The 23,931-nt window shown below is 38.2% G+C and overlaps 1 protein-coding gene across 2 annotated transcripts in view; it reads right to left on the reverse strand.

Moving 5' to 3' along the window:
• Positions 1–366: 366 nt before the first annotated feature.
• Positions 367–23,931, reverse strand: part of syt14b (synaptotagmin XIVb) — a 28,276-nt gene continuing 4,711 nt past the window's right edge. Inside the window, exons 3-9 of one of the 2 annotated variants that reach the window (XM_056480974.1) lie at positions 19,254–19,403; positions 11,163–11,303; positions 10,850–11,073; positions 9,425–9,862; positions 7,915–8,095; positions 7,696–7,752; positions 367–3,443 (exon numbers count right to left, since the gene is read on the reverse strand). In XM_056480974.1, coding sequence (XP_056336949.1) covers positions 3,127–3,443; positions 7,696–7,752; positions 7,915–8,095; positions 9,425–9,862; positions 10,850–11,073; positions 11,163–11,303; positions 19,254–19,403 — 1,508 coding nt within the window. In that variant the 3' untranslated portion in view covers positions 367–3,126. Of the gene's footprint in view, positions 3,444–7,695; positions 7,753–7,914; positions 8,096–9,424; positions 9,863–10,546; positions 11,074–11,162; positions 11,304–13,517; positions 14,417–19,253; positions 19,404–23,931 lie in introns of those variants that run through there. The other variant, XM_056480973.1, reaches the window with a different exon arrangement.

Raw genomic sequence — 23,931 nt, forward strand, 5'->3', positions numbered from 1 at the left:
TGTCTCCATCTGTTGTTGCCAAACCACATCCGGACGCTGACTGAAGTGATGAAATGAGACTGAAAGTACTTGAGTACGTTCCAATATTAAAAAAAAATGACTGCAAAATACTTTTGCAATTGTACATTTTATTAAATGTTACAGTGTTCAAAGATTAAAAATGAACCTGAATCAGCAATAACATATGCATAATGCACCATTTGCTTCCACGATATGAAAACGGATGACAAAAATGTTACATTACTCAAATTTGCATCAGTTAGATTTAGACATCTGATATATATATATATATATATATATATATATATATATATATATATATATATATATATATATATATATATATATATATATATTTAGACAGTCTTCAGCAGCCCTACATGTTGTACATTTTGCATTTGAAATATTTTGCAACATTGCTGGTGTGATACAGTCCTTACATCCCTTCATAAAACAGAATTATGTATGTGATCTTGCGCTTTGGTCCTATATTTATTCTGAGCATTTCTCTTGATGCTTTAGCTGTTACCATGCAGTGCATATTTGTATTTGCATAATTGCAAGTCAAGTACAAAAGCTAAACCTCAAGTAGTTTGAGCGCTTATGCAACTGACAACGATGCAGTACAGTCACAGTAATGCTCTGATGTGAATAAACAGTTGGTTCTGATGGCAGTGCCAATGGCAGTTTGTCAATGTTCTGTTTAATAGTCATAAGGCGTCTTTTCAGTTGGTCATCCATAACTCCACTTCAACACTGCAAAAAACAGCAGGTCTGCTATCCTGAGAAACATGGTCTCAACAGGTAAAAGGCACCTCCAACATGGAGGATTCTTCTGTGGTACAAATAAAGGTGCAGTCATGATTACCTTTATGAGAAATTCTGTGGGCAGAAATTGTCCAAACTGGATACTGTAAATTGGTCTCCAAATGGAGCGTAAGCAACCATGGACGCCACATGGAAGGGGTTGTCCGAATATGAACTGCTCAAAACTAGCCACTTAAAAGGGCTCTTTTGGGAGGGTGATGAACATTTTCCCCAAGATAAGTCCCATGAGTCTTTATAGGGTTGCAGGGGACCAAAAAAACAATTGACTGGAATGCCCGTCTGCGTCATGTGTCACCAATGTTATATCCACAAACAATTGTGAGTGTCTATCAATTGTACCCTTCGGAAATCTTCATTCCAAAAGAATCTTTAGAAGTGGGCAGTTTTACGCACTTTGGTTTGAAACAATTCTTCAATGCGGCAGCCATAGTTGTTCATACTCTGAAGTATTCTTTAGAAAAGAGGCCACCACATTTGTTTCTGAAGGGCTGGTGTCTTGCAGCATTTTCCTCCAGCCCTAATCAAAACACCTGAACAAGATAAACAATGTACTTTTTGCCCCAAAGACTTCCATTCATACGCATGCGAATGCGGCAGACCGAAAATGCAAGCTCGTGCGACAACGTTTGCATTTTGCTCCATTCGAAAGTTCAAGCCAGGTGACCTGCGAAATCGCATCACATGATTTCGTTTGACCAGGGGTGTCCAAACTTGGTACTGGAGGGCCAGTGTCATGCTAAAATTAGCTCCAACTTGCTTCAACACACCAGCTAGGAAGTCTCTAGTATATCTAGTAAGATTAGCTAGTTCAGATGTGTTTGATTAGGGTTGGAGCTAAACTCTCCAGGACATCGGCGCTCCAGAACTGAGTTTGGACACTTCTGCGTTAGATCAATAGAAGATCAAAACATGACCTCTTTGTACATAAATTTTAAATATGTAGTGGCATCACTCGGTAGACTTGAAACTTCCAGGTAGGTGCTAAACCTGGAGCTAATTTTAGCACGACACTGGCCCTCCACGACTAAGTTTGGCAACCCTTTCTTTAAAGGTAGGTTTAACCCCATTAGGGATGCAGCTTTGCACCTGACACCATTCATCCCTTCAAAGCCCTCAACTGACAGTACTCTGGTCTGATTTTTGCCCTAAACTGCTAGTCCTGGAGGGCTAATGTCCTTCAGAGTTTAGTCCAGCTTGTCATACTTACTGCTTAGAAGTTTCAAGTATACCTAGTACCTTGATTAGCTTGTTTTGGTTTTTGACTAGGGCAACACAGTGGCTCAGTGATTAGCACTCAAAGCAAGAAGGTCGCTGGTTTGAGTCCCGCCTGTGTCAGTTGGCATTTCTGCATGGAGTTCGCATGTTCTCCCCATGTTTGTGTGGGTTTCCTCCGGGTGCTCCGGTTTCCCCAACAGTCCAAAGACATGCGGTATAGGTGAACTGAATAAACTAAATTGGCCGTAGTGTATGAGTGTGAATGGATGTTTCCCAATACCAGGATGCAGCTGGAAGGGCATCCGGTGTGTAAAACATAAGCTGGATAAGTTAGCGGTTCCGCTGTGGTGACCCCTGATTAATAAAGAAACTAAGCCTAAGCAAATTAAATAAATGGATAGTTTTTGACTAGGGTTGAAGGTAAACCCTGCCCGACACTGGCCCTCCAGGGCAAAGTGTGGTGATCCCTGGCATAGGGGATGAGCCCTTCAGAATGTAACAAACACTGGGACTTTTAGGTTTGGTACACACAATGTGAACATTTCCCTACACTAAATACATGTGAGATTTAAGTTTGTCAAAATTTCAACACCCACATTTGATTATATTCCACAATCCTTATTATTTTGAAAGTGACTGCAAATTCATGGCTGCACTATTGAGAGTGAACAATGGATTTACTTTGCCCTTGCCCTTACTTGCCCAAATTTCAGTATAGTGACTAACTTTACACTCCCCAGTTTCAGAATAGCCAATAGTCATTTACTCACCCTCATGCCACTCTTAATTTCAAATGACTCTGGAGTGACATAAGTGAGTCAACACACCTTTAAACTTAGGGTTAACAAATGCTTTAATTTGTTCTTGTCCAAACCATAGGTCTCAAACTTGATTCCTGGATTGCCGCAGCTCTGCACAGTTTTGCTCCAACTCTAATTAAACACAGCTGATCCAACTAATCAAGGTGTTCAAGATTACTGGAGACAATCAAGCAGGTGTGAGTTGGAGGTGGTTGGAGTCAAACTATGCAAATTCCCTCCAAGAATTGAGTTTGAGACCACCATCATTTTTAAACGGCTTCCCCTATGAATCGATAAGTGTGTGCCAATGGCAGACCTGCTGACCCTCTGACTCCTTCATTTGGGTCCAGTGCTCCTCTTGCTCCTCTGTGGTGCTGTTGAGGCCCAGAGCGACCCAACCTACCCGCTCTCTCCTCTTCATGCTGCTCCGGCGACTGTACACGGACACCTGCAGGGTGACCTCAGATAGCTGGAAAAGTGCCACCTGGAAGACAAATGTCTCTTTGTAGGTTGGGTTGGGCTGGCCACGGCAGACAGAGGTCTTACATTTTGACATCTCCTTCCCTTTGGAGTCCAGCATTGTAAGCTTCACGTAAGTGTCTGATTGAAGGTGAGAAAAAAGGTGAGTTAGCACCACCTGGTGGTGATGATGATCTTATGCACTACCAAATGCATGTTACTAGCTAATACATGAAATACAGTTGTCTTAGGTCATAATTATTAGCCGCCCTGTTTATTTTTTCCCCAATTTCTGTTTAACGGAGAGATTTCTTCACCACATTTCTAATCATAATAGTTTTAATAACTGATTTCTAATAACTGATTTATTTTATCTTTGCCATGATGACAGTAAATAATATTTGACTAGATATTTTTCAAGACACTTCTATACAGCTTAAAGTGACATTTAAAGGTTTAACTAGGTTAATTAGGTTAACTAGGCAGGTTAGAGTAATTAATATATATATATATATATATATATATATATATATATATATATATATATATATATATATATATATATATACAAAAAAATATAGCTTAAAGGGGCTAATAATTTTGACCTTTAAAATGGCTTTTAAAAAATTAAAAGTTGATTTTATTCTAGCCAAAATAAAACAAATAAGACTTTCTCCAGAAGCAAAAATATTATCAGACATACTGTAAAAATTTCCTTGCTCTGTTAAACATCATTTGGAAAAAAAAAAAAAAAATATATATATATATATATATATATATATATATATATATATATATGTATATATGTATATATATGTATATATGTATATGTATATATATGTATATATGTATATATATGTATATATGTATGTATATATATATATATATATATATATATATATATATATATATATATATATATATATATTTATTTATTTGAAGGGGGGCTAATAATTCTGACTTACTACTAGCTACGTATTTTTACTGCATGATATTTTTAAACTGGCTGGATTACATTATAAACACTATTTTAATGTGCTATATTATTCTATGCACACGCTATATACTCTATAATATATACAATAAGAGTAGCATGATAGTGAGATACCCCACCATGGAGACACTGGGATAATCATATTTTGCGCATAATTTAAAGAAAATAACAGTCTAGATTAGAACAAATACGAAAGTGTAGCAAAGTGTATACAAAGTATACATATATGCCACAAAACCAGTCAAAAAGGGTTGTATTTTAAATTGACATTTATGCATAATATGAAATCTGAGCAGGACCATCTTTGAGTGGAATACATCTATTGGAAACTTTGGAATCTGAGAGTTTACCTTTACCATTGTTCACCTTTAACACTGTCCAAATTATGTCCTTAGCAATGCAATTTTATATAATATATTATTACTATAAAATATTACTAATCAAAAATAAATCTGGATATATTTAATGGTAGGAAATTCACAAAATGTCTTCATGGAACATGATCTTCACCTAGTATTATATGTATTTATGAATAAAAATCAAGTCACACAATGTATGGTTAGCTGTTCCTACGATTGTGCCTGTGCAACTTAGACTGGTTTTGTGGTCTAGGCTCACATACTGTATTCATAAATGCATTTTGAGCTAGCCCTGAATAATTTCATGTGCAACAAAGAGTTTTTAGAGATTTGTCATCATATTTTGTGTTGCTCAAAAGCTGATCAGAAATGGGAGTTGATGCAACACTGAGAAGAAAGTTACTAAACAATCAAAATTGAATTTTAATACATAATAGTTTGGTGTCAACCTTGTAGCATGCAAATAGTACCAGAAGAATAATTAGTTTGTATATAAATATAGATTCCCACACTGGTAAGTCTCTAAAATTACTGTGAATTGTTAAATCTAGCCTTCGGGTCCTATGCCGATTCTTCTCCTCTCTCTGCTCCCCACACTTTCCTGTCTATACTCTCTACTGTCCTATCAATTATATGTGAAAACCCCCAAAAAACACTTTACTTATTTATGTATACACTCACCAGCCACTTTATTAGGTTCGTGTGTCCAACGGCTCATTAACACAAATGTTTAATCAGCCAATGACATGGCAGCAACTCAATGCATTTAGGTATGTAGACACGGTCAAGACGATCTGCTGCAGTTCAAACCGAGCATCAGAATGGGGAAGAAAGGTGACTTTGAACATGGCATAGTTGTTGGTGCCTGATGGGCTGGTCAAAGTATTTAAGTAACTGCTGATCTACTAGGATTTTCATGCACAACCATCTCTAGGGTTTACAGAGAATGGTTCAAAAAAAAGAAAATACCCAGTGAGTGACAGTTCTGTGGGCGCAAATGCCTTGTCGATGCCAGTGGTCAGAGGAGAATGGCCAGACTGGTTCGAGCTGATAGAAAGGCAACAGCTATTCAAATAACCACTCGTTACAACCTGAGGTCTGCAGAAGAGCATCTCTGAATGCACAACCTTGGGGCGAATGGGCTACATCAGCAGAAGAGCACACCGGGTGCCACGCCTGTCAGCTAGAACAGGCTACAACCTGCACAGGCTCACCAAAATTGGACAATAGAAGATTGGAAAAATGTTGCCTCTTCTGATGAGTCTCGATTTCTGCTGCAACATTCAGATGTTAGGGTCAGAATTTGGCATCAACAACATGAAAGCATGAATCCATACTACCTTGTATCTACAGTTCAGGCTGGTGCTGGTGGTGTAATGGTGTGGGAGATATTTTCTTGGCACACTTTGGGCCCATAAGTACCAATTGATCATCGTGTCACGATTGCTGCTGACCATGTCCATCCCTTTATGACCACAGTGTACCCATCTTCTGATGGCTACTTCCAGCAGGATAACGCGCCATGTCATAAAGCGTTAATCACCTCAGATAGAGGACCTTTGGGATGTGGTGGAATGGGAGATTCACTTCATTGATGTGCAGCCGACAAATCTGCAGCAAGTGTGTGATGCTATCATGTCAATATGGACTAAAATCTGAGGAATATTTCCAGTACCATGTTGAATTTATGCCACGAAGGATTAAGACCGTTCTAAAGGCAAAAGGAGGTCCAACCTGGTACTAGTAAGGTGTACCTAATGAAGTGTCTGGTGAGTGTATATTTTCTATTAAGTAGAATCTGAATGTGACTTCCAAGTAGTAGGTAATCAAATCACTTAGAAATACAGAGAAAGTAACTGTGTAAGCATTCCCATTCTTGTCAATGATGGATCTTGCATAAGTATGCAATTACAAAATGTGTCATCTTGGCTAAACCAATCAACCAAGCCATAATTTCCATAGCTAAAAGAACATGAAAACAATGATTAGCAGTGGCCAAAGTATCATGCTAACTAGCCAAAGTTAATTCTTTTTTTTGTTGTTGAAGAATTTGGGTTTATTGAAATGTGGGGTTGAACTATCAACACAATCTCACGGCAATTCGTAACGTTTTGATTTAGTGGTTAATTCATATGAATTCATACGATCTAATTTGTACAATTTAGTACGATTTGCTCATGCCCCAATGACGGTTGGGTTTGGGGTGGGGTTAGGTGCTACGATTCCTTTTAAAAATAGCACAATTTCATATGACTGAACTCGTACGAATTTGTATGAATTAGCCACTGAACTGACAAAACGTAAAATACTTATGTTTTCTCATGAGATCAGACTGAAACTATAGACAAGCAGTGTCTAAATATGCTCCTGGAACACCACTGTGCTGCAAAGTTTATCTCTAACCTGTCCCAAATATTGCCTGATTAGCTAGTTCATGTTTGTTTTAATAGGGTTGAAGCTAAACCACTAAAAGCGGTCCTCCAGGAAGTTGTCTGGACACCCCTGCTGTACATAAAAGCTTGGCCTACAGCAGATATGTTCAAATAAGTTCATGGAGTGTCTCAAATCTAATTAAACCCATTAGAACCAGCTAAACACTGCAACCTGGTGTCCTGACATCAGATTATGCTACCAACACTGTATTTGAATGGTTCTGAGGTTGAGGTTAGGGATTAGGTACTGTAGGTCAAGGCAAAATTTCAGCTTCATATCACTCTACTCTACAGTAAAATTTACACAGGTTGCCAAATCTGATGGGTAGCATATTGCGTCATCAAAATGTGCTACCTACATTTTGAATGGGAGGTAGGACAATCTGACAAGTTAGGACAAATCGACAGAACACCGGACAACCCGATGTACAGTACATTCTAAACAATTGTACCTGTATATATCTCTGCACATCTTACTTAAATGGTACAAACTAATCTGACTGAATAAACAATGGAAGTAAAATGTAGAGGACACTGACAAAGCAAGGTAAAGAAAAAGACTCTTTTAAATGGGTGGATTTGATCTTTCGGCATGACAATAAACTTACCTCTCATGATATATAGTTGCCCACTAATGAAGTGTTTTACACAACAAAACAGGCCAACTACAGGACACCGAAAAAGGAATATGACAGAAAATAGAGTGAAAGACAAAAAGAGAGTAGTTCAAATACAAGCAGAACACAGAAAAAGGAAAGAAAACATTACGACTGCACATGCATGAAATATGTTTGCTTGTAAGAGGGTTTTGCAGGTGGATGTCTTACTGGGCAGTTTATCGGAGACCGAGTTTTTAAAATGGCTGCCTTTAATAACCTCGGCGGACAGTCTTCCCGTGGTGGAGTTGTAGAGGAGACCCAGCAGAATCTCTGGAATGGAGGATTCACCAGTGGAGCGGCAGGACAGAGCTCCTGCACTACGAGAGACACTCACCACTGATCCGCAGCCCTGAAAAACAGTGTACAACAGGTTGACTATTTATTCAATGGATGGCTATGTTTGTTAAATATATTGGCTAATAAGAAAGCACAACGCAAATGTGTCCAAAAATGCTCCTGGAGGGCTACTGCCCTGATTACCTCCAACCCTAATTTAACACAATTTAACTAGCTAAACAAGTTGTTTAGGACAACTATGTAAAGTAAGAATTATCCTCAAATAAAATTATCCTCAAATGTATCATAGTTAGAGCTGCGACATAGACTAGGGTTTGTTAGAAACGGCAGATGCCACTAGTGCAAACCATGAGATATTGATAAGCCATAAGAACCAGGCTTTCAGCAAATGTGTAAGATCAGGGGTGCCCAAACTCAATCCCGATCGGCAGGTATCCTGGAGGGTTTAGCTCCAACCCCAATTAGACACACCTAAACCTGCTAATCAAGCACTAACTAGCAAACTAGAAACTTCCTGGCAGGTGGGTTGAAGCAAGTTGGAGCTAAACTCTGCAGGACACCGGCTCTCCAGAACTGAATTTGGGCACCCCTGCATTAGATCAAGGTTAGATCATATTCATATCTTAAATGAACCATACTTCATACTTTCAGAAGTGGACAAGACCACCTTCAGCTGGGTCTTGGTACATTTGTTTGGTGTGCACCAGAGTGCTGTATTCAAACCTTCCCAAAAGATCAGCACCAAATGGCAATCAATCTTGACTCTAATTCTATCAAACCAATGAAGACAGGTGAGAACTTACTCTCGGTTTTGTCGGTATGCAGGGAAGAGGCCAAGAAAAGATTAGATGAAGTGCCTTTACACATGTTTCAGTGTTAGGTAATTCAGACTTTCAATACACTCTTAAAATTAAGTTGCCAGGAAGGAAAAAAAGGGTTTCCACAGAGATGCCATAGAACATAGGTCTGACACAGCTGATCCAACTAATCAAGGTGTTTAAGACTACTAGAAACTATTAAGCAGGTGTGAGTTGGAGGTGGTTGGAACTAAACTATGCAGAGCTGCGGCCCCTCCAGGAATTGAGTTTAAGACCATTGTCATAGAACCTTTTTTTTATAAGGTCAAGAACAATTTCAAAATCTAAAGAAACCTTTTTAACTATAAAGAACTTATTGTTGAATTAAACATTTCCATCAATGTTAAACTTTCTTTGTGGAACAGTTGATCCCAATAAAGAACCTTTATATACTGCAAAGGTTTTCAGAATCACTAAAAACTTTCAAGCAAGTATGTTTAAGGCAGGCTGGAGCTAAACTCTAAAGGATATTGGTGTAGGATTTGACACCGTTGAGACTATGCATGCACACAAACTCTGCTTACAGGAACTGATGTGCCTGGCTCCAGCGTGACGGGCAATGCAAGCTTGCCCTGCAGATTGAGTTTGGTTAAGTAGAACACCTTCTCCCCAAGGACCTTCTCTTTCTTCATGCGCCGCACACTGTAGAGACGGAACCGGACAGCATAATCCCCCAGTGCATCCTCCTCTACACATGAGAACCGAAATGTTTCTGTAAAAACAGGACAGGGGCCCTTCTGAACTCCTGTCTTGGCCCTCTGCTTCTTGGTGGGCAGTAAAACCAGGTGGACCTGCCAGGAAATGTTCCCTGTGCTCTTAAGTGTTGGAATATCTGTGGCAGCAGTCACTGTCACCGCAAGCCGTTGCTCGCCAGAGTCATATTCAAATGCCACGTCCAATGTGCCATATTTTCCCAGTGCCTCTGGTTCGTATGTTTCTGGAAGGGGTGGGATTAAGGTATCCTGTCGAAGAAAGAGAATATAGAGCAGGTGGGATAGAGGAAATGGTTTTTAGAATTTGTACTTATGTGCATATAAAACATGAACAGATCTCTTGAGGTGCCTGTGTTGGTGACAAGTTGGTGCTTTAAGTGGTCTGGAATATATGGTATTATATCCTAAAGAATCACAACTCAAGACCCTTTTCTTGGTAAGAAATCAGAAGCTTTGCTAACTTTCCATTTTACTCTTTGATCACCACATAATTGCTATTGCTATGTAGATGGTCATGTTTTTTAAGGTATTCAATTGACATCAGACAATTGTAGGCCTTTTAAATGTGCAGTTTTAGCAACTTTTGTAAAATGATTGCTGTTTTTGCACTGGGGAGTAAGCTTTGGGGGTTACAGGATATATAACTATTTGACTTTGATTCCTCATATGGCATATCATATGGCATTCAATAAGTTAGCATTCCGGCTTTTGGTGTGTCTCCAATCACAGGCAACCTCAAAGGCAAACTTACCAGATGTGGCCAGAATGAACCAACCCCAACCTGAGAATCCACGAATCCATCCTTGCTCCTCATATATAAAACCATCAGTGATATGACTTATTCATGTGACAATGAAATGATAATTTAATAAACAACTGAAAACCATACTTTACAGTGGTTTCTTAAAGTGAAGACACCAGTGAATGGGAAACAGATAAAAATGGGGGAAAGTACTAACAAGAAGAAACAAATGACAGATGTCTCAGTTTATCATTTTGGCATTGCAAAAGCATCATCTATGATAAACACACTTTGACTCAGTCAAAACATCATGGATAAAACAAATAGTATGTCAAAAACATGATGTTGGTGAACAATGGTGAACAATAGCTGTAATGGAGAGCCCTCTTGGAAAAATAACAACACTGTTGGTGGATTTCAGTAGTTCCATTGGTGATGTGGGGCCGTGATTCTCATAGAAGAACACATTTGAAACGACGGGCTGAGGTGCTCACCTCCGGGCCCAAAACAGCCGTGCTGTCACTCGGTGCATCCTCTTCATAGCCCTTATTCAGGTAACTCTCTGTGTCCTCAGGGTCTTCGCTGCCCTCACTGATCTCACTTCCACTACCCTCTGCAGAGTCACTGCGGCCCCTTGAGCCACGCTTTACATCATCTTTGTCCCGATATGGAGGAGGCTGAAGTTCATTCAAAGAACTTGAGCCTTTTTTCCTTTTAACTGGATAGCGGGAGAAGAATGAACTATGTTTACATTCTGAATGGAGCATAATTAGGAGTATTTCATCAATCACACAGCACAATGTTTACCCAGCTCAGCCGAGGCCTCACTGCTGCAATCTTCATTCTCTTCATCCCTGTTTCTCCATCCACTTTTCTGCTGATGAGAGTCTTTGTGTTTTTTCTGTGTTTCATCTTCACTTTCTGATCCTTTTTCTGGACAGCCTCCATCTGAAAAAAGGATCTATGTTCAAATTCAGTTTCTAAAAGTAACATCTTGCAGATCACTTGCAGAAAAGCAGCAAGAATCATTATTAATTCAGAACCTTCTTCTAATTTAAAACTCACATACAGCTATTTTAAGACAAAACTGAAAGAACTGAAGAATTTTATATGTCTTAATTTGCATCCCGTATTTAAAAATCCCATTTTGTGTTCCTGCTTTAGCTTTAAGTTTGACACAAAAAGAACGTAAGAGTTTTTTTTCAAGGTAAAGTGTGTAATTTCTGTGACACCAAAAGCACCACACTATACTATAAACCCCAAACAAAGAAGAACATTTTAAGAAATATATATATATCCACCTCCATTGTTTAAGCACACAGGGAGTTTTACTACAAAATGCCACCATTATTCTAATAAATGGTTCAATTTAAGTTGCCTCTGTGTAAATTGGCAGTTATGGGATTACTACAACTAACAAATTACACACTTCACATATTAAAAAGAAAAACACCAGTAAAGGGCCATGAAAATCAACAGGACAGGGACATCATTTTTGTTGCTCTCTGCCATAATTCCAATGCTCATTCCTGTTCATGAGCTTCTTCCCCCTTAAAGAGATAAGTTCCAGGCCTGGTTCAACACAAATGTTTGTGATTATCAGGTTTCTGTATTTGAGTAGGTCTGGATGTCAACGTTTTAGGAAGGCAGGTATCCAGGTACAAGGAGGCACATTTATGGTATAGACCAGGGGTGTCAAACCTTGCACAGTTTAGTTCCAACCTTGCTTCAACACACTCACTTGTAGGTTTCAAACAAGCCTAAAGGACTCAATTGGTTTGATCAGGTGTGTTTAATTAGGGTTGGAACTAAACTGTGCAGAGCTGCGGCCCTATGAACTGAGTTTGACACCTGTGGAGCAGACTATCCTCTAGAGCTTGCCAATGCTTTTTCCTTGAGATCTACCTTTACCTCCAGCCATAAACAAACACACCCAAACCAGCTCATTGAGATCTTCAGGAATGCTTGATCATTACAGACTGAAGTGAGGAGCCAAGCTTTAACTGAACTCTGTCGGTACAGTAGGCACATCCCCTGCTCCCCAGCACTGCATAATTTGTATGCATCTCCTTATCTACACACATGATTCAACTCATTGGAAGACTACAAAACCTGTAAGAGAGGGTGGGTGTGATGTACAAAATGTACAGATATGGCAGGCCTCCATGACCATTTTCAAAACACCTGCAACATAGTAGTAGTGGTTCCCAAAATTGACCTATAGGACACCCACAGCAATTTAATTGACAACGAATATTGAATGAAAGAATTCGGGCAGACTACATCCTCCCCTAATGGGTTAGTAAAGTTGTCTATTCAATGCAGAGTTCAGAATCTGACCAGAAGTAGTAGATCTTCTACTATATAGTAAAGAACACTGTGTTTTTATATGCACTGCAAGAGTTTAAATTTGTATGACAGAAAAGGGAGTCATTCAAATATATCCTGCTGAAGGTATTCTGAGACCAGGGTTGGGAACCGCTACCATAGAGGACTCTTGTGCAGGGATGTCCGACCCTTCCCTTGAAGGACTAATATCCTGCAGAAATTAGCTTCAATAGATTTGTCTAAAACAGGGCTAGACAAGTTGAGCCCTGGAGAACTGCAGTCCTGCAGAGCTTTTCTCCAACACGTGAACATGTCAAGCAAGGTCAGAGTGTTACTAAAAAGCTACAGGCAAGTGAGCTTTTCACCGTTCCAGAACTGAACTTGACTACTGCTGGTCTAGATGTTGGTTGCTGAAGATGCTGAAGACCTTGGTTAGCTTACTCATTTGTGTTTAATAATGATTAGAGATAAAGACAAGTGGCCCTCCAGGAGCATGTTTAAACATCTCTGCACTAGTGAAAGTCTGTCTGAACTTGCTTCCTGAGGGCCAAAATACTACAGAAATTTGCTAGTTGTTCTAGTACATCTTCCTGGAAAATTCTAGAAGGCCTGAAAACATTTATTAGCTTGGTTGAATTTGTGTGTTTAATTGGGATTGAGGCTAAATTCTGCAGGACAGTAGATATTAAAAAAGAGAAAAAGATTCATCAATAAGACACAGCCCATTTGTGCTAGATAAAACCTTGTGAGATTTAAGGGAACAGTGAGAAACCAAAGAGACAGAACCACGTCATCAAAAGAGCACAGCACAGCAAGTCCAGCGTACGGTCTCACCTTTACATTCTTTGTCCTTTTTTGCCTTTGATTTTATCTTTGAATTCTTTGAGTCCTGAATGCCTTCCTCCTGTTCTTCATCACTAAAAACTTTACCTTTCTTCTTTTGTGTTTTACCATCTTCATGTGACACTTTGTCTTCATCTTCTTCAGTTTTTTCACTATGGTTCTCTCCATTTCTGTCAATATTTGATGTAGATGTGTCAGGATCACCAGACATTTCCTGAGAATCCTGCTCTTCCTGACTATTACTTTTGTGGATTCCGTTAGCGTTTTGCTTGTGGTGGTCACCTTCTTTCTTGTGTTTGCCTGACAAAGAGGTACTCTCTTCTGAAGTCCCAGACTCAACCTCTTTTGATTCTTGCTCGTTGTTGATTGTTTGGTTGTCTGAGGTCTGAGATGGCTGGTTTGGGTCTTTCCTTTTACGATACCAACCTTTGGAGGGTGCATAACACCACTCCCACTCCTCCTCCTCAGCTCTCCTTGCTTCCTCCTGTCTTTCTTTCTCTCTCTGGACTTCCGCTTCATCTATTTCAATAGTCCACATAGAGTTCTTTTTTGATTTTCGGCTTCTCCGACCTTCGCCATCAGCATCTGCTTCCGTATCCTGCCGTTTTAGCTTTCTATCCCTTTGGACTTCATCAGAAGAGCCTTCAGCATCCTTACCGGATTTTCCATCCTCTTCTGTCTGTACTTTGTTGATAATTGTATTGACCTGCTCTGTTAGTTGGTCACTGACAGTGTATGTGACATCACTGACCGCAGTGGACAGGTCATCCACAGCAGTCGAGACGGTGTTTGAGACGGAGTCCAGGAGGGAACTGACAGAAGGGAGGTTCTGTTGGAAGCTCTTGAAAAACGCCATTGCTTTGTGTCTTTGGTGTGTTTCTGCTAATTGACTGCAAATTATGTTGAAAAGTCAGCTTGTATACATTAGTCTTTAGGATTTTTCATAAGTAGGGCTGGACGATTAATCGAAATAAAATGCAACCGAGCAAAGCAGTGATTATCATGTACATCTTGCCAGGAAAGCATGATCGTGAGATCAGTAATAAATCTCTGCGCTCTTGTGCGGAAAGTCTAAACACCCATGAAGGAGAAACACAGGTAAAGCCAATACACTTATTTCACGCAGCCGCCATTTTATAACACCAAAACGAAGCTGCGGTGGGAAGAAACCCGGAAGTATAGGACCAGCACTGTAAACATTGCAACAACATGCTGTGGACTACAAACCTCCAGCTGTTGCCTCGATTTCAAAATGCAGATATGGTGTAAACATCACTTTAAAATAGGTCAGTTAGGTTTAATTTAAACAATTAAAGGCATATTAGACATTAAACAAAACACAATCTCTTAAAGAGTGTCCTCCTAGGCTTCAGTTTATGGCACCAGGTAAACACCGTGGGGGCTTCCCTGCTTTACCCTATGTAACCCGGTGAGCAATAAAACAATTCAGTCATCTGTAGAACACCCTCATGTTGTCTGTCCATTTCCCGCTAACATTTAAGCGCAGCTGAGCACGTTCTTAAACACCACTGATTTGCCATAGTATTCATCAGTGCTCAACAGAAATTACTGTGATTGGCCGTGAAGATCATCAGTTCAACGCTCTTCACAGAGTACAAACTGGTTCAAACACAGATATACGGACACTGGAGCGTTTAAAGCTGCAAAGATCAGTCGACTGCTCATCTGTGTTTGCACTCGGTAAACAGCGAAGTGCAGTGAACTGATGACCTTCATGGCCAATCACAGTCATTTCTGTTGAGCACTGATGAATACTATGGAAAATCAGCTGTGTTGCATTCAACAGCGCTTAAATGTTAGTGGGAAATTGCCGTTTTTTTATTTCACTATATGACAAGTCTAATATAGTGAAAGAATCAGTTCATTAACTTGAGTTTAATAAACGGAATCTAAAACATGTATTTGGGAAAGATAACCTTAGCTAACAAATACAATTTCCCTTAACTTAGCTGAAAATTAGGTGTGATATTCATTCAGAAAGGACCTTCGGGTCACTCGGAAGGCAGTGAAATTATAAATTTGTGTCGCTTTCTCTTCGCTGATAATATATACAGCCAGGCACACAACATTCCTGGGTGACTCAGGCGATAATTCTGGGTTACTTCCCACAGCAGCCTCGACTTCGTTTTTTGAATGGCGGCTACGTGAAATCAGTCTATATCATTGCATTATGGACAGAAGATTTACGGTTGTCATTGATTTAGCACAACAAATAATCACTGTGTAATCATTGTTATTCCTTGAACAATCAAATGACTACGGATTCACCTCATTAAAGGATATATTTTAATCACTTGACTGTAGTGATGAAGTGAGCTGGGAGCAAAAATATCTCCATAAATGTGGTACTTTTACCCGTAGCATATGCTACAAACAGCAGCAATTCGGAAAGAAGCTATGCAAATAGCTGTCTCCATCACTGAACGATTATCTCAATGTCACTATCGTCAGATTAAACTGATTTTCTATTTTGAACGTAATTCTTCATAGCCTATCAGAGTACTACAGCTCTGTTCAGTAAATGCTGCTCCATCTGAAAGTATGCTGGATACTTATTAGAACCGGCTTTACTGAAAAAACGCACATGAAAATCGCCTTCGATTAATAACCCAGTCCTACTCATAAGCATTTGTTTCTTTTTAAAAAAGGATGACATAGAAGTCTTTTAGAACCTAGCGTGATTGCTTAATTTTTAAACCAAAAAGGTGTCCATATCAGCTCTTACATTGTTAATATTTCAAAGGATTGCACATACATATTTCTGCATGGACCATGATGGCCAGAAAAGCCAAAAAAAACAGTGTTCACTAATGCTGTGTTCACACCAGACATGGCATGCACGAATAAATCGCACTGTTCACGTGTAAATAAATGCGTGAACAGTTTGAGTTTACTTGTGTCATTCAAGCCTCAAATCACTTCATTCACATGTGAAACTCTTCATGAAATTCTTCTACGTGAAAAAATTCATGGGTTGGGGTCTCACCCATGGGTCTGCCCAATGACTCTAGTTTCGATGCTAAACGGCTAACATGGATTTTATTGAAAGAGTAGCTGTGCTTTATGTGCTTTAGGAATGTTGAAAAACAGCATAGATTTGTTCGGCGCCGTGTCTGAGTCTACAAGATCCACTCAGACGTGCACCCAGCTCTGTGAGTTCATCAACTCCTCCAGAAACTGTATCTGTAGGATGGCAGCTTTCAGCGGTGCTTACGAGCCAAGCCCAGTTAGATGCAATAACATCCAGCTGCAGGCTCGCAGAACCACACACGTTCTAGGCACACACAATCTAGGCAAACCATATATGGTTACGACGGATGTTAATGTTATTAACGTCTTCTTAGACATCGTCATTCATATATTTTGATATATGTGGTTAATAAATATTGTACACGATAAACAATAGTGTTTACTTTACTTTATTTCACAAATATTGCGATCGAGACGGGCAAATGGGGAGCGCTGTTTCCGATCGCCATTCAATATAATAGACTGAACAGATTTCTATCAGTCATCACGAATAATCAGTATTATCTGACAGAGTCAATATCGCAGATACTCGTTTGCTGGCCTTGCTGAAAGATCTAAATTGGACAGTTTTATTTTCTATAGCGGATTCATTCATAATGAAGGAAATAAATGCAAGTTAATATAGGCTATAATACATTTTACATGTAATAAATGTAACACTATATTAATATTTTACTCAAGCGATTTAATAGTGTGTATTTGCTTAATTCTCTAATAACTTTTTAATTAATGATTTCGCACATTAAATTCTGTAGTAGGCTTAATTTATAGTAAGCAACATATTGTTTTTAAACCAAAATGTAGCAATAGAAACAAATTAACTATTAATAATTAATAAAAAATAATAATAATAAGTAAATATATATATATATATATATATATATATATATATATATATATATATATATATATATATATATATATATATATATATATATATATATATATATATAACTAACAGCTTTGACAGTTTAGTAAAATATATTAGTTTATAATCAGATAATCAGTGAAGATAATCAGTTGATAACTATATTATATATTGTTTAAATCAGGGATGTCCACACTCGGTCCTGGAGGGCCGGTGTCCTGCAAAGTTTAGTTCCAACCCCAATCAGACACAGCTGGCCTAGCTAATCAAGCTCTTACTAGGCTTTCTGGAAACATTCTTGCAGGTGTGTTGAAGCAAGTTGGAGCTAAAACCTGCAGGACACCGGCCCTCCAGGACCGAGTTTGGACACCCCTGGTTTAAATGATTAACTATAGTATTTAATTTTAATGTGACACATTATTGTTTGCTTTTTATATTTTACAACAAAGTGATTTTAACCAAGTATGATAATATTAAGATCCAGAATTAGTTTATTACACTTAATCCTACAATTAGACGGTCTGACGGTTTTCTTTGTGTATGTGGACACGTGAATAAAGTCATAATTGTCTTTAACCAATTATTTTTATTTACATAATTCGTGTTCAGAAACTGCAGAGATGTTAAAATGATCGTTACGATATAATAATAATGACTGAAATGGGAAACCATATTTGTGAAATTCAATAGGTGGCGATAATGCTAAGGAGTTAAGTTACCATATATGGTTTGCCTAAATCGTGTGTGCTAGATTGTGTGTGCCTGAAACGTGTGTGGTTCTGCGGTTTTGCAGCTGGATATATCTCGTTAGATGAGCTGTTGTTCGGTGTCAGCAGGAGGATTTCTCCTTGAGATGCCAACAACAGGCACTACATCATAATCACACGCAAGCTCCTGATTGGGTAACGCAGCACAATGCCCGCTAAATTCAGATTTTCCAACTTGAGCGATTCGAGCAATTCGCACATTAGATACGTCAAGCGCTCAAAACGCTCAATTTGTGTCTCTTCATTCACACGAATGACGTCATTCGTGCTGCAGGATGTCTATTCGCATCTTTGCATTAACTTAACATGTAAGACACTCATTTGACGCTTCATCCGCATTTGGTGTGAACGCAGCATAAGGTTCAACACATCTCAAGTATTCTACATGCAGTCAAAGCATTTTAGACACATTATTTGCTATAGTTTGGATAGTGGTTAACTGTCAGATTAAATTCGTCTCAATAATATCAGATGACTTCTAATGGAAGGTACATTATGGATAGCAATGAACCAAAATTAATTCAGACAACCGTATGACATTTACCCAACTACCAATACTTTCTTGGTTTGCCCTTAACCTCAGTCAATGTCTCTCTGACAACCAGATCCATGCAAACCTGAACCTCAATATTTTCCCAGACTCGCTGCAGCAGCTTCCTTAGTTCCTACTGATTTTTAGTCCACTGTATGAACATTTTTTGTATGTAATATGTCAGAATTTGCGTTATATTGCTATCCTCACTTATGTAAATGTACTATAGCAGTGTTTCTCAACCACGCTCCTGAAGAATCACCAGAATTGCATGTTTCGGATGTCTCCTTTGTCTGTCACACCCACGTCTTTCAGTCACTGCTAATGAGCTGATGATCTGAACCTAAATCTGAAAATGTGCAGTACTGGTGGTCCTCCAGGAACATGGTTGAGAAACACTACTATAGTGTCCTATAAATATATCAAAAATGATATCCAGTGTCTGAATCATTTTGGGTTTCTCTGTATAACAAGTTCACACATGAACGGAAAACGCTCAAGGTATTTACCTTGCAAGCTCTTGTCAAAACCTTCAAAGCGTGGCAGATCACTTCTTGGGCTCTCCACGGAAAGCTTGCTGCTGAGGTAAAGAAAAAACAGAGCGATCACGGCCATGAAGACAGCAATGGAGGACAGGACACCTAGCAGCTCTGGAGATACTGGAGGAAAAACAGAGAAATAGAAAGCACAGGGTTGGGCGATAAAAGCTGAGAAAGCAGAGGTCAGGAGTTGAGAACTTGATCTACCTAGATAAAAGATAAGCAATGGAGATTGTGATGGATGCTATCATGAGTTACTCTAGTAATGACAGAGTAACAAACCTTCCAGTGCTTTTCTTGAATTGGAAAGTTGGTCTGAACATAAAAGTTGCACTAATTACGTGCTATTTAAAACAAATACTTTGAGACAGTTGATGTTCTCCATAAGACCACCAAGAGCAGGTTTTTGATTCAAATTAAATACATCATACGTTAGACACTAGACTAAACTAAACGCAGTCTTTCATGTACAGTTATTAAGCTGTCTGTACATAGAACTTTTCTAAGTATCCTATGATAAGAAGATCTGATAATAAACCTCTTATGTGTGGCAGAAATCTGAACGTAAACACAGACTTTTTCTCTGCCTCTTAGACACAATATGAAATACCCATTTATCGCAGTTTACGTAAACAAATCTATGCATAAAGGTCGGAAAACACCATTCAACACTTAAATATTACCACAACCTCCAGAAAACAACAGCCCGGTGACGTCTCCTAAATCCAGCGATTTCTTCATTCAATCAGTGTGTGGCTATCTATACCTTTATATCTCCTCTGCCAATGTTCCTTATTCCGCAGAGATCAGATTAATCCATGATATTTAAAAGGTTTTGCCCTCCATCTCTCGCAGCGAGTGAATCTATAGCACTCGACTTCAATCTATCTCTCCCAGTGCTGAATAATTCACCAGTCTAAGGTAATTGGATGCCCCTTCACACTTTGTGAGCACAATACCATCAGACCTTCCACTGGAACCTTCCCTACATTCACTTTGATGCAGGTTTGACGGGGATATAAGTGGTAAACACATGTCTGTATGCTAATTGCTCCATATATAGACCGAGATATTGCGAGGATGACAAATTCTTGTGTAAACTGCTAGGATGCTGCCAGTTTTTACTTGAAAAATGCTTTGAATTACTCCAAACAGCATTTAGCTTGTATATGTCGAGAGCCATTTTTTATATGTTTGCCCTTAACAGTAAGCTTCTCACTACTGCGAGTTACTCCATAATGTGAAAATGCAAGTTTTCCCAAGGAAATCATTTTCATTTTTCACATTTCACCCCCAATCTTTCACTGTCGTCTACTGTTTTGTAACCAAATCTTCCCCTTTGCTCTGTGGCTCTAACAGAGTGAGACAAAGCCATGGTCATTTAAATATCAGTGGTTAAGTAGTTCAGAAATTGTGTTGTTTACACATAGGTCTTCCTGCTCATAGTAACACGATCCTTCGGTGTGAATTAATAATGAGGCTTGTTTTTGTTCACCAAGCTTGATAGGTCATTTATTATTGATAGAAGTATGGGACAAAGTAGGTTAAGGGGATAGTTCACCCAAAAATATAAAACATTCTGTCATCATTTACTCACACTGCATTTCTGTGGAACACAAAAGAAGATATTCTGAAGAATGTTGGAAACCTTTAATCATAGACTTCCATAGTATTTGATTTTCCAAGTACGAATGTCAATCGTTAAAGGTTTCCAACATGCTTCAAAATATCTTCTTTTATGTTCAACATAACAAAAAAAAGCCCAAACTGGTTTGAAACAAGTGACGTATGAGTAAATGATGACAGAATTTTTATTTTAGGCAGTAAAACTCTCACATGGTCACCCACTGAAGCTAAGCAGGGCTGCGCCTGGTCAGTACCTGGATGGGAGACCACATGGGTAAGCTAGGTTGCTGCCGGAAGTGGTGTTAGTGAGGCCAGCAGGGGGTGCTCAACCTGCAGTTGATGTGGGTCCTAACAGCCCAGTATAGTGAAGGAGACACTATACTGCTCTATACTGAGTGTCGTCTTTCGGGTGAGACATTAAACTGTGGTCCCGACTCTCTTTGGTCATTAAAAATCCCAGGATGTCCTTTGAAAAAAGTAAGGGTTAACCCTGGCATCCTGGCCAAATTTGCCCACTGGCCTCTGTCCATCATGGCCTCCTAACCATCCCCATATCATAATTGGCTAAGGACTGAGTGGTATTTCGAGTTCTGGGGATATATCGATATGATTCCCCATCGCGATGTGGGATTATCTAATATCTTTCATATCGATATGGCTTGAAGCCACACGTGTGCATTTTGCGAGAAACAGACCACTCCAAGGTAGCACGCGAGCTCCACTTGCACAAATGAGCGCATACGCAAATGAATGATTCACTCCCTGAGTCATACAAAAGATTTGTTCAAAATGAACGAATCATTCAAGAACGACCCATCACTGATGTGACATGGAGGAACAGGCAGTGCCGGTGTTGTATCAAAATCTGACTCCCCCTCGCGTGCACGTGTGTCACACAGCGCCTGCAGCTGTCACAGCGGTTTATCAGAAACCTTTTATCGATCATTTGACAGCAAGAACGAACATAGAAGTCTTGTCAAATTGACAAGCAGCACCTGAATGTGTTCAAAAGAATTAAAAACGCCAAAATAGGACGAATTTATACCGCATTTCGAAAGTGAAACCACCTCATATCCACTGATTATAAGTTTAGCATTTATTACACAACAGTCTCTTCTTTACATTTAGGTTGTAACACATTTAGCTTTGCTTTCAGGTCTGTTATTGCATATTGACTTCAATTCGGATTAAATTGTAATCATTGTATTGATTTATTCCATTTAATTGATTTTTTTATTTTAGCCCCTTAACTGGAAGACGTGATTTGATTTGTGTGTGTGCCTAGTGTATAAATGGTTGGTGGTTAAAATGATTTTTAAAATAAAATAATAAAAAAAACCTGCATTTGTCTATTAAACATTTCTTTTTCTATTTTAATATCTCGCTGGTAGCTACTCTTTCAACAAATAACAATTTAAGAATGATAATTATGATTTAAGTAATGATAATAACAGGGTGGCAAACGCCTGTGTTTCAATTATATTTAGCTCTAAAACCATTTAATAAAGTTTTAATAAAGGCTTTGACTCTCAAATAACCATTAATGGGAAAATACTGGATATATATCGTATACCGTTATTCCTCCTAAAAATACAGAGATATGATTTTTTGCCCATATCAACCAGCCCTAAATTGGCTTCATCACTCTCCTCTCCACCAATCAGCTGGTGTGTGGTCTGGCGCAATATGGCTGCCTTTGCGTCATCCAGGTGGATGCTGCACACTGATGTGGATGAGGCGATTCCCCCCAATGTATAAAGCGCTTTGAGTGTCTAGAAAAGCACTATATAAAATGTAAGGAATTATGGTAACACTTTATAATAACTACACACTATAAATCATTTATTAAGCATTAGCAAATAGTTAATTCATTATCTGTTAAGCATTAACTCTACATTAATAAACGTTAGTAAGCAGTTTATAACTGCAGATACAAATGCTGTATTCTTGACTTACAAACATATTTATAATGTGCTTAATAATTGTACTTTCATACTTTGTTAATGATTTATTTTTCATTCTTAAATTAAGTATCGCATTATTTACAAACCATTTGTATTTAAGAGTAGTTGAGGGTTTTTAGGATCATTCAGAATGAGTTAGTAAACGATTAATAAACTATTGAAATCAACGTTTATATGTCTTATTATTCAGGCATATATTGAGGGTTACTATGTATGTTAATAAATGCTTTATTTACTCAACTTTATCTAGTTTTGTAACCTAATCTAAAGTGAGGACTATTTATGCTTTATAAATCCCTTATAAATGACAAATAAAGGCTCAGTTATATTCTAAACAGGAAAAATGACATTATTCATCCCTTTTCATTTAAAGATACACAAACAAAACTGTACTTCAAATGAAAAATAAATCTTTGCAACCTGATCTAAAATAAAATAACTGTAAAGTTTAAACACTGCATCTTATTATATTGTTAAATTATTATATTTTTGTTGTTGTTGTTGTTGTTGTTAAACTTTACAGTAATTTTATTTTTTAGAAAAGATTGCAAAGATTATTGTTAATTTGATTCTGAGCCTTTAATTGTCATTTATAAGGGATTTATAAAGCATAAATAGTCCTCACTTTAGATTAGGTCGCAAAATTGCATGAAGTTGAGTTAATAAAGCATTTATTAACATATTAGTTAACTATTAGTATATGCCTGAATAATAAGACATATAAACTTTGATTTCAATAGTTTATTAATCGTTTACTAACTCATTCTGAATGATCCTAAAAACCCTCAACTACTCTTAAATACAACTGGTTTGTAAATAATGCGATACTTAATTTAGTAATGAAAAATAAATCATTAACTAAGTATGAAAATACAATTATTAAGCACATTATATAGGTGCTTATAAGTTAAGAATAGAGCATTTGTAGCTGCAGTTATAAACTGCTTACTAACGTTTATTAATGTAGAGTTAATGCTTAACAAATAATGAATTCACTAGATGCTAATGCTTAGTAAATGATTTATAGTGTGTAGTTATTATAAAGTGTTACCGGAATG

The sequence above is a fragment of the Danio aesculapii genome, chromosome 20, assembly GCF_903798145.1.
Source record: "Danio aesculapii chromosome 20, fDanAes4.1, whole genome shotgun sequence".
NCBI classification, from domain to species: Eukaryota; Metazoa; Chordata; class Actinopteri; order Cypriniformes; family Danionidae; genus Danio; species Danio aesculapii.